General features: G+C 42.0%; 1 protein-coding gene across 1 annotated transcript; it reads right to left on the bottom strand.

The window, feature by feature from the left end:
• Positions 1-3,453: 3,453 nt before the first annotated feature.
• LOC129741197 (uncharacterized) lies at positions 3,454-8,780 on the bottom strand. Its single transcript, XM_055732904.1, has 3 exons — positions 6,584-8,780; positions 4,153-6,431; positions 3,454-4,002 (listed from the first exon to the last, which is right to left on the bottom strand). Exons 1-3 carry the CDS (start codon positions 8,778-8,780, stop codon positions 3,454-3,456), a joined length of 5,025 nt encoding a protein of 1,674 aa, XP_055588879.1.
• Between the last annotated feature and the right edge of the window lie 7,810 nt (positions 8,781-16,590).

Below are 16,590 nucleotides of genomic sequence, written 5' to 3'. Positions count from 1 at the left end.
GAGCTTATATTTGTGCACTTGGTTACCACGTGAGTGTCTGACAACTATCGAGGGGCTCTAGCTTGGCGGTCGGCACACGAACACAAGGAGGGAATTCCCACCAGGCCTCACCACAGCGCGGAGTGCCCCGAAGGGGGTTGTAACGGGTTGGGGCACTAGCACTTGCACGACCTGACGCACTCACGGGACACCGGTGTGTTCTCGAAAGGGCTGATGGTGATTCTCGGCACTGGGGGAAGACTATTGTTCCTTGGTTCACTTCACAGGAGCCACACTCGACCGACCAGCTGGGAAATAACGTAGTGAAGTCTTCCAGCTGGACGTTGAAAACTACGGAGATCCACTACCGGATCTAATCTAACGGGGGAAGGGGGTCAGAGCCGCCCAATTGCGGTTGGAAACGAGAATGTCACGTTAGGTGTGTGACCGCGCAGTTGCTGCTCAACCTCGGACCGGAACTTGCAAAAAGCCTCGCGTCTTGCGAGCTCCTCCTATTTATACCTTTCATAGAAAGGCATGCCTCTCATTTGAGCCCTGTTCCCATTTCCCGTCTGTGATGTTCTCGTCCCCTTCGATGACAGCAACATGACAGGAACAATACAGGAACTGACATATAGAGGGCTGGTGTCTTATTTTCTAACATCTCTTTTTATGGCGTGCATTCCATAACATAATATATTAAACAAACAAACTAATACCTAACAAATAACTATAAACTAAATGAATAAATAAATAAATAACGAAAAATTAAAAATTAAACAAATAAATAAATAAACAAAAACTAAATCCCTAAGTGACACCAGCCGATTGCTATTAAAACTAGGACAAGACACCACACAAACATGTAGATATCTTATCCTAATTTTAGACATTTACGAACAATAATTTTTATTTACAATATTTACAAAGTTTTCATCCAAACTGGCCCGAAAATCACAATTTTTATTGTAACCATTAAATGAATGGTTACAATCTTCCCGGAGTCGGGGGTGAAAAAACCCGAGGACCAATGCATCGTGGTGGCTCCCTTAGCCTTAAAATCGCAACATATTCTAGAGTAATTGAGTCATAGCCAACCAGAGGAATCTTCCCATGTCGTCGATTCTAATGCCGGGTCACAACACACCATGTGTAATCGCGTAACCTACCGCCGCTCCCTTAGCATTAGAATCGCAACATATTCTAGGGTAATTGGGTCATCATTGCAGAGGAATCTTCTCACGTAGACGATTTTAAGGCCGGGTCACACAGTTGCAAAGGTCCTGTCTCGAACGAGGGTTTTTTCCTTGGGTTCTCCGCTGATTAACTTCACAAAAATGTAACGGAATATCCTCATAGCCATTGTGAAGTAAGAGTGCAAGCACTTCACATACCGTGGCTCCCTTGGTCTTCAATTCGCAACATATTCTAGAGTAATTGAGTCATATCCAAGCAGAGGAATCTCCCCGTGTCGTCGATTCTAATGCCGGGTCACTATGCACGGCAGGAATTAGCGCCTTACCTACCGCGGCTCCCTTAGCATTAGAATCGCTACATTAATTTGTTCATGCTTGCAGAGGAATCTTCTCACGTAGCCGATTTGAAGACGGGGTTACAAAGCACGGTAACAATGACCCAAGATTTTTCCCGAAAGACGCCCATTTCTGTTCGTTCCTCAACGGAGTCATCCCGAACTAGTCGCCAAAACAATGTCTTCCCTCCACCAAATCACGAGTCCATAATAGGAATTACTGATCACTGACTACCATTTTGCGTCATCTCAAAAAAAGTTCCATCTTTCTCTCCTCTGATCCAAATCGTTTCTCAAAACCAAAAGTGTCCCCCCCAATCATTCAGTGTGCGATCTCATCCAGCAGGCTCTCAGAAAATTAAGAGATCATAAATTGCCAAGACACCTCTTATCAAATGTTTTTCAATACCAGATTTGCCGTGACGACGGATTTATTTCCGTATTTACCCAAAATTAGCCTAAAATAATTAACTAAATTAATGATACCTTAAATCACGCATTCTTTCTTCATTCATCCGATTAGTATTATCTTTCGTTCCTTTAATCATTCATACTCCCATTCATGCTATCATTCAACCTTCAATCCCTATAACTAACACCCAACACTTAATTACATTATTACTAACCGAAAACTTATACTTATTCATCAGTTTCAGTTCGTACGCAACTGAAACGATTGATTTTATTAGAAGAATTACCAACTCGAAACGTTATTTCATTTATCGCTCAATTTTGAGTGCAAAATAGCGAAATAACGCAGAATTGGGTTTAATTCTTTCATCGTGTTTAAACATCGCACTAACTGGCTGCGTCCTGAGCCAAACTGAACGAAACTCGCTTTCGTTGATGATGACTGCGGGTGGTTGATGATGACAGATGATGACGGATGATAAAGATGATGACGTGGCATACAAACGTCAGTCGTAGTTGGTTTGTGTTAGTTGCATTGGCATGTGGACGACGATTGGAAAAGTTCTAGAGTAAGTTGAGAAAATTATTCGCTTTAGGTTCTTTTTCCTAATTCAATTTGTTTTCAGATGTATCGCCGTGAGGAAGAATGTTCTGTCTGGGTGGCTCCCTCGAATCCAGTGAAGGGGACAGATTTTTGTGCTGTTCGATCCATAGTGGAAGTGGGAGTTCTTTTTGTAATGGCTCCTCAGAGCTCGCCCAAAACGCTATCGTTTCCGGAGAGGATCAGAAGAGCAGGTTTGGCCTTGAATTATTTATGCTGCGTGATAAACTGGATAGTTTTTTTTTTCATTTTAGGTATTCAAAATCCTTCGATTGTGGTCAATGTGCAATATCAAAGTGCGCGATGGGATTTTGTTCAAACGAACCAAAGTTCGCGGAATCTGTGTTCTAAACGCTATTTAGGAAGTGCCCAGTAACAGATTTCAAAAGGAGTTTCTACCCTTTATGGGTGCACGACATCACCAAGCTCGAATAGACCTATTTCCGGCAGGTTATTCAAGATGTAGATGGCATCTGGCGTAAGCAGTTTATCCTGGGCAAACAAAAGGGTTCTAAACATCGATTTCCTCGCAACCGGATCTTTAGTAGAATCGATTGCCGAAGGAACTGTTCCCGCCAATCATGAGTTCGCCATTATTCCGAGGAACCAGTTCACCCAGGCTGGTACGGACGATGCCCCGGATGAGCAGGGAAATTAAACGAATTTCAACACATTCCAATGTAGGATGAGAAGTAGACGTCACTTCGAAAGTTCATCGCTACCATTCAGTGCCGGATATCATTCCGAGCTGTGTTACCCTTTCTTATTGCACCTACGTAAGCTGGCTACTATATAGATCTTTCCGATCTCCGGAAGTAAGATGGAGCAGGATTTGTTCCGATTTGCTGGACCCAGGAGAATGGTGAGCATTTGTTTGTCTATTTACTCTTTCTTCTTTTTTTTTTTTTTTTTAAACTCGTGATAGTGATATTTATGTTGGCTTAATATGGGCTGCGGGCCAAACCCCTAAGTTCTTTCCATTCAGATCTTCGAGCTCGTACGAAGATGTTCCACGCAAACTTTTAATTCGGCAAGGTAGATATTGAGTTCCATACTTGGAATTGTAACTTTCCCCCGCATTGGAAAGTTTCATATTCCGTCGATATACCAACTGCCCTTTAATGAACGGCTTCGCCGGACGAATACGCAAATTATAAGTTCGTTTTGAATTTGCATAAGCCTTGGCAAGATTCTTCTTGACAAGTTCGTAGATGTCTCTAAATAAGGCTTTACGCCGTTCCTCAAACTGCCCGGGAGAAAGATTTTGATCGTGACGTGCTAGGCGATAATCGTTCCCCAGTTCCGCATATTCCTGCCCGTGAATGATGAAATACGGAGTAAATCCTGTGGGCGAGTGCACGCTCGTATTTAATAACATTTCTAACTCGGCAATTTTAGTATCCCAGAGGCGCTGATCCTCTTTGACGTAGGTCCTGATAGCAGCGTTGATGGTTCGGTTCACTCTCTCTACGGGGTTCGCCTGTGAATGATATCGTGAATTCAACCAGTGTGTAATTTTGAATTTGTCTAACAAGGATTTGAACTCTTTTGACAGGAAACTGGAACCGTTATCGGTTATTATAATTTCAGGAACCGAATGCTTTAGAAACCATTGTTCTTTTAAAATTACACACATGGTTGAACTGGCGATTTTCTTCACAGGCTGAACCAAAACCCATTTCGAGAAGTAATCCGAAACCACCAACAAATGCTGATTACCTTTACGACTTCGAGGAAGGGGACCAATAAAATCGACCGAAATTATCTGCCAGGGTCGATCCGCTAGTCGCATTTTCCCCATTTCGGGTACTGTGGCGACGTGAGATGGCTTCACCTCCTTACAAGTCGTGCATTGTCTAACAAATTTACGAATTTGAGCTGCCATTCGCGGCCAGTAGAAACGCTGCCTGATCCGTGCTAACGTTCGCTCGTATCCCGAATGAAACGATGTGATGTGGGATTCTTCAATAATTTTCGGGATGTCCTCTGTGCGCGGTATCAATTTCCATTCGAAGTTCGAATCGTGTGGAAAGTCAGGTACTGAGATGTACTTGAAGAGGTTATTATTTTCGACCCTAAAATCGACAAATTCATCCGGTTTACTCACAACTTTACGCATCATGGAATCGTACCAAGTTGTAGGTGAGCCGTCAATTGCTGCAATGCTACGAGAAAGTGCATCAGGGACAATATTTTCCTTGCCTTTCCTGTGCACTATTCTCATATCATATTGCTGCAGAATGAGCGCCCACCGACTACAGCGAGATCCGACCTTCCACTTTGCGTTGAGTATGTGAGTAAGACCGTTTGAATCGGTAATTAGAGTGAAATGATAACCTTCAATGTAACCCCTAAACGCATCTATCGCTAGCATAGCTGCCAAGGCTTCCTTTTCGGCTGCATGGTAGTTTTTTTGCGGTGTGGTCAGTTTGTGGGAGTAGTATGCGATAACACACTCTCCGTTCTCCTGCTGCTGCGTTAATACTCCGGCCACTGCCACGTCGCTCGCGTCGGTCTGGATGGTAAAAGGGCGGCCGAAATCTGGACTGGCCAGAATGGGCGAAGAAATTAGAAGTTCCTTGATGCGAACGAAGGCTGCTTCCGCCTCTTCGTTCCACCGGACCAATTTCGACTTCGTTTGCAACAAATCTGTTAAGGCCGCAGTTGCCCCGCTGAAATCTGGGATGAATCGCCTATAGTAATTGGCCATTCCCAGAAACCTCCGGAGCTTCGTGACCGTAGTTGGCCGTTCATAATCTAAAATCGGCCTCACCTTCTCCGGGTTTGCCCGTAGCCCTTCCGTTCCTAAGAGATAACCTAGAAAAGGAACCTCGGCTACTCCAAATCGAGATTTTTCCCGGTTGATGCTTAGGTTGGCTTCACGTAGACGACGGGAGATCTCTGTAAGAAGCTGCGCATGATGCTCGAATGTTTCTGTAACCACGACGATGTCGTCGAGGTAAACAAAAACATTCGGTTCCAGTATACCATGACCCAGTACGGAATCCATGATTTTGGCCAATGATGCAGGACTGTTGACCAACCCGAAACACATCCGGGTATACTGGAACAACCCTTTACCCTGTACGCTGAATGCTGTGTACCTTCGGGACTCTTTTTCTAAGGGAACCTGTAAAAACGCTTCGGACAGGTCTATTGTAGACAAATATTTGGCCTTTGGTAACTGACCTAATATTCTTCCAGGGTGGGGTAGAGGGTAAGCATCACGGACAGTTCTTTCGTTGATCTTCCGTGCGTCTAAACAAAGCCGAACCTTGTTGGGTTTAATGACCGGCACGCAATTCAATGACCAGTCGGACTCGCTGCGCTCAATGACGCCGGCCTCTAGCAACCGTTCCAGCTCAACAGCTACCAACGCCTGGGTTTTCGGAGACATCACGTACGGGAATTGACGAACTGGTGGCTTGCCTCTGAATTCCTCCTTCAAGACAATCCGATGAGTGGCCAAAGGAGTAATGGTGAGTTTGCCTTGACCAGCTGCTAAGAAACCCTTTTTAATTTCCTCTAATTCTCTTTCTTCTTCTAGCGACAAACATTCGGCGGACGAAGAAACCTTTTCCAAGACCGCTGCATTCACGGAATCTCTAGACAACATAGTGGGAACGATCTGAAATTTGGTCCAAAAGTCCATCCCACAAATGCAGTCGATGGACAAATTAGCCACCACCAGAGTGGTGATGACTTTGGTTCGTCCATCAAACCGGATAGGCAGAAAGGCCTGGCCTAAAATTTCCATCGAATCACCACTTGCTGAACGGAGATCCAGTGATTTGGTCAATGGATTCAATTTTTCGTGTCTTGATCTACGGAAAACATTCTGATTGATCAGAGTGTAATTACTGCCACTGTCTAAAAGGGCACAAACTGGAATATCGTGGATGCGAATATCTACGAATGGACGGTGATCATTAGGAAATGGATACGAAATGTGGCAGATTTCAGTATCTGCGGAATAGCACTGGTTTGGGACCGTTTCCCAGAACCACGGAGGAGCTGACGAACCGTCAGAAGAAGAAGTTACGCCTGGCGTTCCTGCGAACCGCGGTTTTGGCTCGCAGTACCGTGGTTTTTTAAACAATACGGACACATAGCAGTCGGAAATCCACGAAGCCCGCATTTGAAACAGACAATGATTGGTGGTTGACGGCAAATTGCTGCATGATGTCCCTCCCGATTGCAGTTGTAGCACCGATTTGATGGAGGAGGCTTGTGGTTGTTTACTACCATCTCCAACGTGAGTTGAGGTTGCGACTGACTGCCAGATGGTTCCCCGACTGCTGTAGGCTTACTGTTTATTTGCCGTGACGGGCCAGGTAAATTTTGCGCGAACTGTTTCTGGTTCTTCGGAACAACATTAACTTTAGGACCCGCTGAATTACCCCTTGGATGTTGCTGGACCGGTACGACGAAATCAGAGCTTGATGTCTGCTTCTTGGTTTTGGTCGACCTCGACTGCTCCAGATCTTCGTCTTCGATCACGTGAACCACCTTATCAGAGCCGAACACCTTGCTATACGCAGAAAAGTTAAGCGCATCAAGCTTCTGACCCGCTGAGAGTAAGGACTCCAAGTTCACAATGGGAATGAAAGCCATGAACTTTTTGTAGTCCATCCTCATGTTTTGCTGGAGGATTTGAATTTTCTCGAATTCTGGTATCGGGACACTCATCGTTCGGATCAGCTTCTCTATCTCGCTATAAAATTCGTGGAAAGACTCCTGCTGCCGTTGACGCCTCTGGTACACTTTCATTTTGATGAGAGCGTCCAAGTCTGGGTGCATATACGTTCTGCGGAGTTCGAAAACTAGATGCTGCCAACTGACAAGACGGCCCATAGATCGCTGTGTCATATACCATTTAAGGGCAGATCCAGAGAACAAATGTACGGCCGATTCAAATAGCTCTTGATCGGATACCCTTTCTGCCATGGACAGAGCGTAAACGACTTCCAGGAATTCATTCAGTTTCAACCCTTGATCATCTCCGCTGTACTTTGCAATATTCCATTTGGATACTGGCAAAGTATGTCGGGAATGAAAAGGTGTCTGAAACTGATGAGAAAACCCGGGATTCCCGTAAGGTGATCCCCAATGTCCTTGAGGTTGACCGGATGGTCCCTGGTACTGGCCTGGAAGTGCGTTATATGGGGGCTGAGAAGGATTCGGATTTGGACCTAAGTTTGACCAGGGATGATTTTGTTGTCCGACATTATGTGAGAAATTCACATTAGGAAGGGATTGATGGGGGTTGGTAGGATTTACCGGAATTTGATTGGTAGGAGTGGGAAAAAGGTTTTGAGGATTGCTAGGGTGGTTCAGATGAAAATTTGAAGCTGTGGGCTGGTGGGACTGAATATTCGGAAGTTTATTTTCACTGTGGGATTGAGAAATATTTGCTGTTAAATATGGATAAGGATTGGTAATTTGATGGTAAGATAAATTTTGTTGAGGATAAGTAGGATTAAGGGAAATTTGAGGGAAAGAATTGTTCTGAAAACTGGAGATAGCAGAAAAGTTTTCAGAATGATTTCTGAAATCTCTTTCCAGTGGGTTCGAAACATTGAACACTTCTTGTTCCGTTTGAGTCTCAACTTCTCTTCCTTCTTTTCGTTTTGCCAATTCTTCTTCTAGGCCAACTATCCTCGCCTGCAAGCTGTGGATCCAATCTAGGTCGTCCTGGCCCAGAACAGAGGGTGATGGAAGCTCGACCTCCGTGTTGGTGTTTGCCTCAGTGATAGCCTGCGATGGATTTTGAACCACGATTTCCTGCGTCGCGATACCCGATGGATCGTAGGCAGATTGCAAGAGTTGGACTAACTCAACAAACATATTTTGCATCTGCGTTAGGAGATTAGGTGAACCACGAGACGAACACAGAAGGGTAGCCACTCGTGTACCCACATGGGCTAGACGGGCTAAGCAAATCCTTTTCTGTGATTCATCCGCACTGCTGGATTTCAACAGTGTTTTAATTTGTTTAAATTTAACAAGGCAAAGTTCCCGCTCATTCTCGGGATCTGTTCTTAGGCTTAAGGCACTTAATTTTAAACCGGATTCCTTTTCCCTTTTTAATGCATCTCGCAAGCATTTCCTTTTCCGAGATAAATCCAAACCTGATAGTATCACGTCGCGACATTTGAGCTCTTGCTCAAGCTCATCTTCCTCCAATAATTCCACCCGCATGACTTGATACCATTTCACCAAGCGATCTATCGCTTGATTGAAATTCAAGTCCTCCATTATTGACTAACTCTAGCTTAGTAAGTAATAAACTAACTAATCTGATTCTTTTGGATATGTGAGCTGAAAAAGAAATATGCTACTTATGTGGGTGACTTTGGGTTTCTTTAAACGCCAAGAGGTAAGCAATATCTGGTATGAACACAACTAAATGCAAGATTAGTCTTGGCAAATATGAACTTATAATTTTGCTGTTGGATAAGAAGGTACTTTAGAATGGTTAGTAACAATTTCAGATTGATCAACAATTCGGGAGAAGAGTATGGTTTGTATAATAGTTATAATCATTCGCTGCAATCAGTGAATTTTCATCCCCAAAATTTCCTCGTGAAATGACTTTAGAAAAACTTGCTTCAACAACTACGCGATTTTAATGAGGTTAAATTTAACTGAATTTCTCCGGGAGACCAATAAGAAAAAGGGATTTACTTCTGGTCTTGGAAGTAGACCACTTTTTCTTTCTATTTTAATAATGAAAATTTAAATTTGATTAAAAATTTTTACGTTGGGCGCCAATTGTTAGATTCGTTTTGACCCTACTTCCCTGCGCTAGCTCAACAGGGAAACAAAATTGATCACCGGAGAAACATCTAATAACAAATAGGAAAAATTGTGATTAATGGGCGGACTTTACAACCTAACAAAATTTTCAACAGGAAAATCAAAACAAATTGGAAAATCCAGGGAATGCACATTCAATTAAAAAGACTCTACAATTTGGATGAAGAAAAGACCTTACAAACATTTATTCAAATTCTCAAGTATCGTGTTTCTTTTCCATTCACGATTTCAGAATTTTAAGGGGTCAATGACCCAAGAACAAAATAAGAAGATTTTGGGGTTTTAATTTTAGGTTAGATTCAGTACTTGCGCTTTATTCTTCAAACTCGATGAACTCGTTGCGGCCGTTTCTCGGTGGTCGACTCGTTGGGGGACTACTGCAGGAACGACGTAACGGGATCCGGATGAGCACAGGAACAGGGCACTTTCAGGAACAAATCGGATTGCACTTGGGGCAATCCGAGCAACTACTCGGCCTGTTGGGCGTAGGCCTCTCGTCTCACTACACGGTCCGGGGGAGCTTATATTTGTGCACTTGGTTACCACGTGAGTGTCTGACAACTATCGAGGGGCTCTAGCTTGGCGGTCGGCACACGAACACAAGGAGGGAATTCCCACCAGGCCTCACCACAGCGCGGAGTGCCCCGAAGGGGGTTGTAACGGGTTGGGGCACTAGCACTTGCACGACCTGACGCACTCACGGGACACCGGTGTGTTCTCGAAAGGGCTGATGGTGATTCTCGGCACTGGGGGAAGACTATTGTTCCTTGGTTCACTTCACAGGAGCCACACTCGACCGACCAGCTGGGAAATAACGTAGTGAAGTCTTCCAGCTGGACGTTGAAAACTACGGAGATCCACTACCGGATCTAATCTAACGGGGGAAGGGGGTCAGAGCCGCCCAATTGCGGTTGGAAACGAGAATGTCACGTTAGGTGTGTGACCGCGCAGTTGCTGCTCAACCTCGGACCGGAACTTGCAAAAAGCCTCGCGTCTTGCGAGCTCCTCCTATTTATACCTTTCATAGAAAGGCATGCCTCTCATTTGAGCCCTGTTCCCATTTCCCGTCTGTGATGTTCTCGTCCCCTTCGATGACAGCAACATGACAGGAACAATACAGGAACTGACATATAGAGGGCTGGTGTCTTATTTTCTAACATCTCTTTTTATGGCGTGCATTCCATAACATAATATATTAAACAAACAAACTAATACCTAACAAATAACTATAAACTAAATGAATAAATAAATAAATAACGAAAAATTAAAAATTAAACAAATAAATAAATAAACAAAAACTAAATCCCTAAGTGACACCAGCCGATTGCTATTAAAACTAGGACAAGACACCACACAAACATGTAGATATCTTATCCTAATTTTAGACATTTACGAACAATAATTTTTATTTACAATATTTACAAAGTTTTCATCCAAACTGGCCCGAAAATCACAATTTTTATTGTAACCATTAAATGAATGGTTACAACTAGGCCCACCGAAGAAGAACCTATCCTTTTGATACTTGATGGTCATTCCAGTCACACAAGGAATTTCTGTGTACTAGAGAAGGCAACGGAAAACCATGTAAGAATCTTGTCGATTCCACCCCACACGTCGCACAAGCTTCAGCCACTAGATGTGGCATTCATGGCGCCCTTAAAGGCGAATTATAGCACGGCCGTAGGTCATTTTTTACGCAGACAACCAGGCTCTGTTGTAGGAATTCACGATGTTGCAGGATTGGTGAATGAAGCCTTTTCAGCAACTGCATCCGTGATGACCGCAGCAAACGGATTTCGGGGCGTGTGGGATTCATCCGTTCAATCCAAACATTTTCAGCAATGAAGATTTCGCCGCTGCAGACTTTCTCGCCGAATTCAATGACCATGAGCTGGAACAACCTACTGGTAATTTGAACAATTGAAATATTTAATATTCCACAGATGCTCATTTTGATCATTTTAGATGTCACTGCAGATCCGTCTTCGCACGTTGATGCCTTCCACGAACAGAATCATCATCAGGAAATTGCGTTGGAAGTTGTCATCGATCATCATCATGGTTCTGCAGGTAAATTTTGTACTTATTGCATTTTCAGCTCCTTTGGTTAACTCTATCACTAAACTTTATCCACATCAGCCACATCCTAATCTCATTTGATCCACAATTCCATTCGAAAAAATGAATTTTAAACGATATTGACTGAAATGATTGATTGATTTTGAACTGATGTTATTGTCAACTTGTTTCAAACAGAAGAAGGTATGTTGTGTAGTTTTTCGAGCAGCAGCAGTAGCGTTTGAGGGTGTACATAATAAAACACTTTAAACTGATTAATTGGTATATACCAATCAACCAATTTGATGTCTTTTTACTATGTCCACCCCCGAACGCTACTGCTACTGCTCGAAAACAAAAAGAAATGCGAGCAGATTTAATCACAGCAGGCGTGAATATCAACTCGTCACAATCGTTTCCATGGTTACCCTTCTGGCCATCCGTTATGCGTGACAAAATTTGTTTTGTTTCTTGTCGTGAGTTATAGGTATTGACTGCAGCTACTGCAGGGCGGGACAATCGAACGGTTATCTTAGCGCCCTTGGTAATGAAGAGCCTCAGGCTAAGAGCTGGCATAGTTTGGAAGAGCTACCCCATATGAATGGAAAGGCGCAAAAGATTAGACTAATGACATGGTGTGAAGTTATTCAGAAAGCCTATTTATTTGATAGCATTTAAACCTAGTTCCACTCAAATTCAACAAACAGAAGTTCCAAGCATTAAGAATACTTTACATTGAACGTGGGTTCTTAAATAGTATGTGGGTCTTCTTCTTCTCCTCTTGATAAAGTGTGTGGGTCGCTCATTTACAATCGAAAAAAATATAAAAGAAGAGAAATTAGACTTAACCAGTGGAGCTGAAAATGTGCATTGAACCTTATGGTCAGCGCAAATCCAATTCAGTTTTTAAGTTGTGAATAAAAAGCCCATCTTATGTTTAATCGTCTTGATGCTCATGCGTTTACAGTTGAATAATCTTTTATGTATTTTTATTTCAGATACGATAGAAATCGATCCAAACACGTTCTTTGTGTTGGACGAAAAGGGAACCATAGTAGAAGCTTCTATCGATGTGGTGATGAGCTCAGACTTGGAAATGACAGCTACCCATGGTCCAATTGCGTCGACGTCTGAGGCAGCGACTAAGAGAAAAAGGAATGTTGTTAAAAAAAAAGCAAGAAGCTGCTGAATTAACTTCAACAGAACATAAAAAAGATCTAATCCTTTCGCAGGCTCGAAAAAGGGCCCAGAATATCAAAAAAGGAACAAGAAAACGTGGAGGTCGCAAAGACAATTCCGTGTGCTACGATACTTTATGTTCATTCTGTGGAACTTTATTTAGCTTGAGTGATGGGCAAGACAACTGGTTGAAATGTATAAACTGCAATGAATGGTACCATCTCTCGTGCTTAGATGATTATGCTTCAGGACATTTTGTTAAAAGATGTGAAAACTGCCGATAATTTTTTATTTGAAATCCTCCATATTCTTTGATTACTTTTTTGTTAAATGAAATGTATTTTTTTTCGCAATAGTTACTATTGCTAAAATTTTTATAAAATTATTCATTGTCCTCTTTTTTTAACTCCTTTTATTACAACACAAACATTCTCCAAGTTGACCTAAATATATCCAGAATATTTTTTTTCTTGTATATCATGTATGTCAATAAATAAAAATTAAAACTCTCCAATATGTAGTTACTTACTGTATTAAACAACTATTTAAGAATATCACATGTATTGGTTGAATAAACTTGTACAGCCTATAACACTTTAAACACAAATATAATTATTCTCTACTTTAGCATATCAATAATACCTACCTAGTTTCATTTCTCCGAAGCACCAGGCAATCTGCTTTCAAGAAAGAAGCCTTTTCACACCAAACTTTTATGGTTACAAGAGGATGATTCAACTCTTACATGGATGGATGACTTTTAGGATGATTCAACTCTTACAGTTTTGTCGTTCAGGAAACTTGAGGCTGTCTTAAAGTCTCTCGAAAAAATTGACATTCAATTTGTTGCAACGACCAAAAATATCTAGTGTGGACTGGGATTTACGTATGTCATTGTCCAATTGTTTTGGGGTGTAAAAGTCAAATATAATAAATAGTTAACGTAAATGTTAAAAATGAGTTACACTCTCAGCTCTTCAAATTATGTCTTTTATCTAAATTTATGGAAAACATGTATGATAAATACGGAAAACCAGCACCAGCTGTATTCCTCCTATACCCAACGATAGACTACCAAAACAATATTTGAATAATCTAACAGAAGTTTGAAAACTAAAATATCGTTGATTCAACATTACAAAGCGATTTCATACGGCAGGGCATTTCGATTCCATATATAATTCGTTATGTTTACGGTCGTTTTGCAATTTGTATATAGGCATATAGTAATACCATATGCGCATTTAGCCTGCTAGGAATCAATGATACTGTGATTTGACTTTTTTGATTGAAAATTCAATTTCTCTTCACTGTTGCTACGTACAATAACAAAAATCATCAAATTTGCAGAAAACATATCAAACTTTTGGATGCTATAATTTTTTTTTGGAAATAAAACTGCTGTGTTCGAGAAAACCTGCCTTTTCCTTAATATGCGCATTTAACCTACCTTCCCCTATTTATTATCGTATACATTTCGACATGGACACATGGCATCCCTTCAGCAGTCGACATACGCGTCATCATCGACTCATCATCGACATCGGCAGTCGCGACTCGACAGCGTTCGAGGCCAGGTGTGCGAGACGCCCATCGGCAGCAGCACGTTCTGGAGTTAATCCATGAAGCCGAGGAACATTTCCCGTGAACACAGAAGCTAAAGTTTTACATTGGCGATTCCTGCCAGGTTTTTGCTCAATTAAGTTTGTAGCAAGATTGTTGCAGGTAAAGTTGTTGCGTGATTATATGAGAAGCTCCCTGATGGCTTCGAAAAAAAAACAACTGAGATAAAAATGGCGGCTGGTCGTGGTGCCTATTCGAAGACAGGTATTTATTTTTCTTTTAAAACAGCAGAGGATGGAAGGCAGAGATTGCCAGCAAAGTCGATTAGGCGGAAGCGCCAGCTCTGAGGCAGAAACGCCAGTTCTGAGGCTGAAATGCCAGCTCTTAGGTGGAAATGCCAGCTCTTGGGCAGAAATGCCAGCTCTTAGGCGAAAACGCCAGCTCTGAGGCAGAAATGCCAGCTCTTAGGCGGAAACGCCAGCTCTCAGGCAGAAAAGCCAGCTCTGAGGCAGAAATGCCAGCTCTTAGGCGGAAACGCCAGCTCTGAGGCAGACATACCAGCTCTGAGGCAGAAATGCCAGCTATTGACCGGGAACGCCAGCTCTGAGGCAGAAATGCCAGCCCTTAGGCAAAACACCAGCCCTGAGGCAGAAATGCCTGCTCTTAGGCGGAAACGCTAGGCAGAAATGCCAACTCTTAGTCGGAAACGCCAGCTGTAGGCAGTTAACAGGCGGAGAGGCCAGCGTTTAGGATGATTGAAACGCTAGCTACCATGCGAAAGCACGAGGTTTTGGCAGAATTCTCAGCTGTTAAACGTAAATGCCGGCTTACAAGCGAGGTCCGCAAGCTCGTAAGGCAAATTATACCAGCCAGAAGGGTGTGAAAATTTGTGCCAAGCTATTCGCCTGAGATTGAAGTTAAAATATTCCAGTATAGAATATTTGGTAAGTTAAATCATATAGCTCAAAGAAATTCAGAAAAGGTTGCGAGTGGGTTTAAATAAACCATTCAGGGTCGGTTCAGAAAATTAAAAGTTTGTAAGAAACAGGTGCCTCAGTCCAAAATCGGAAACCGGCCAGACTATTGACAGTTTAGGAAAAAATATAATTCTGGGAGAGAATACTTCAGAAGGAATTTTGAGTGCGGCATGAGCCAGCAGCCAGAAGTTGAGATATGATCAGTTCATGCAGATATCATTAATTTGAGTATGAAATTCGGTCTTGGTGATGATCGCCAGCAAAGTTCTTTTCACTAGGAGCAGTAAGTGGCTGTGGAAGTCAGATATTACGGCGCAGTGCTGGTCAAATGAATACAAGCCGGAAACATGCTCAAGGTCATTTTTAGGAAATGAATAGGAAATAATTTAGTATCTCCAGAGTAGCATTGATCTATCAATCGCTCTAAGTATTTTAGTTTTCAGAGATGCCTCAAGTCGGTGGATTCTTTGCGAATATTCATGCTTGAAGAGCGCTAGAGATTTCAACAGATTCAACTTCTCGTCCTAGTATTTTTTAACGCTCATGAGGTACCCGTCGAAATTGCAGAGCTAGATCACATTTAACACAGCTAAGGTCCCAAAGGAGTACATTTCTTTGTAAGCTGTCGATAAGACGAACCCATAAGCTTTTGATCCAAAATTTAAGTGTAAGTTCACTCACACAAAACTTCAAGAATGGGATGATTCTAGATCCGGATTCAAGTTCCACCTTTATCAGCTTTTGGGAGTGTTATCGCAAATTTCAGATAAACATAAGCATATATAAGTTCTAACGTTGTTTGAGAACGTACTTATGTCAGAGACAAAATTAAGACAAGTTTGAAAGCTAATCGTATCTGACAGGTAGTCACGTCTAAACTTTGAAAAATGTATAAACACCTTTTAAGTGCGGCTGCCACTTAACTAGTTCTAAAAATAGAGAAGACAATTATTTAGTACAGTAAGTAGATACATTCAACAATGGTTTATTGGTTTCAGCTAAACTCAAAAGTAATGCACACCACACTGATAAGTTGTTGGAATGTTTTTAAGACTCCACAGTGCTTTGAAGTTTTTAATTACTTTTGGTTCATTGTATAGAAAAATGGTTCAATTGTCATGGATTTGACGATCAGTCTATTCGTAGATATTGTTAGCATAGATTTAAAAGTGATTTTTTGTTCATGTCGATTTTAATAAGGTTAAAGTAATCAAGACTTTCAAGACAATTATTGTGGTAGCACAGCTGCTATATTCTGATGCTGACCCGATCGAAGGTCAATAAATGCTTTATATTTCATACAATTTGAAGTCTGTGTTAATTATCTGGGCTAGGGTCCTCAAGGGACCTTCAGATTTAAGTAATCTTTTAGCCCAAAGAAGTTACTGCACTTCTTATTGGAACGTCATAGCTTTGCATCTACACACATTGCTTCCTTAAGTTTAACGTACGTTATGATTCGGTTTAAT

Source organism: Uranotaenia lowii, chromosome 2, assembly GCF_029784155.1.
Source record: "Uranotaenia lowii strain MFRU-FL chromosome 2, ASM2978415v1, whole genome shotgun sequence".
Taxonomy (NCBI): domain Eukaryota; kingdom Metazoa; phylum Arthropoda; class Insecta; order Diptera; family Culicidae; genus Uranotaenia; species Uranotaenia lowii.
Note: the sequence above shows the minus strand (reverse complement) of the source record. Positions and strands in the feature narration are given on the sequence as shown.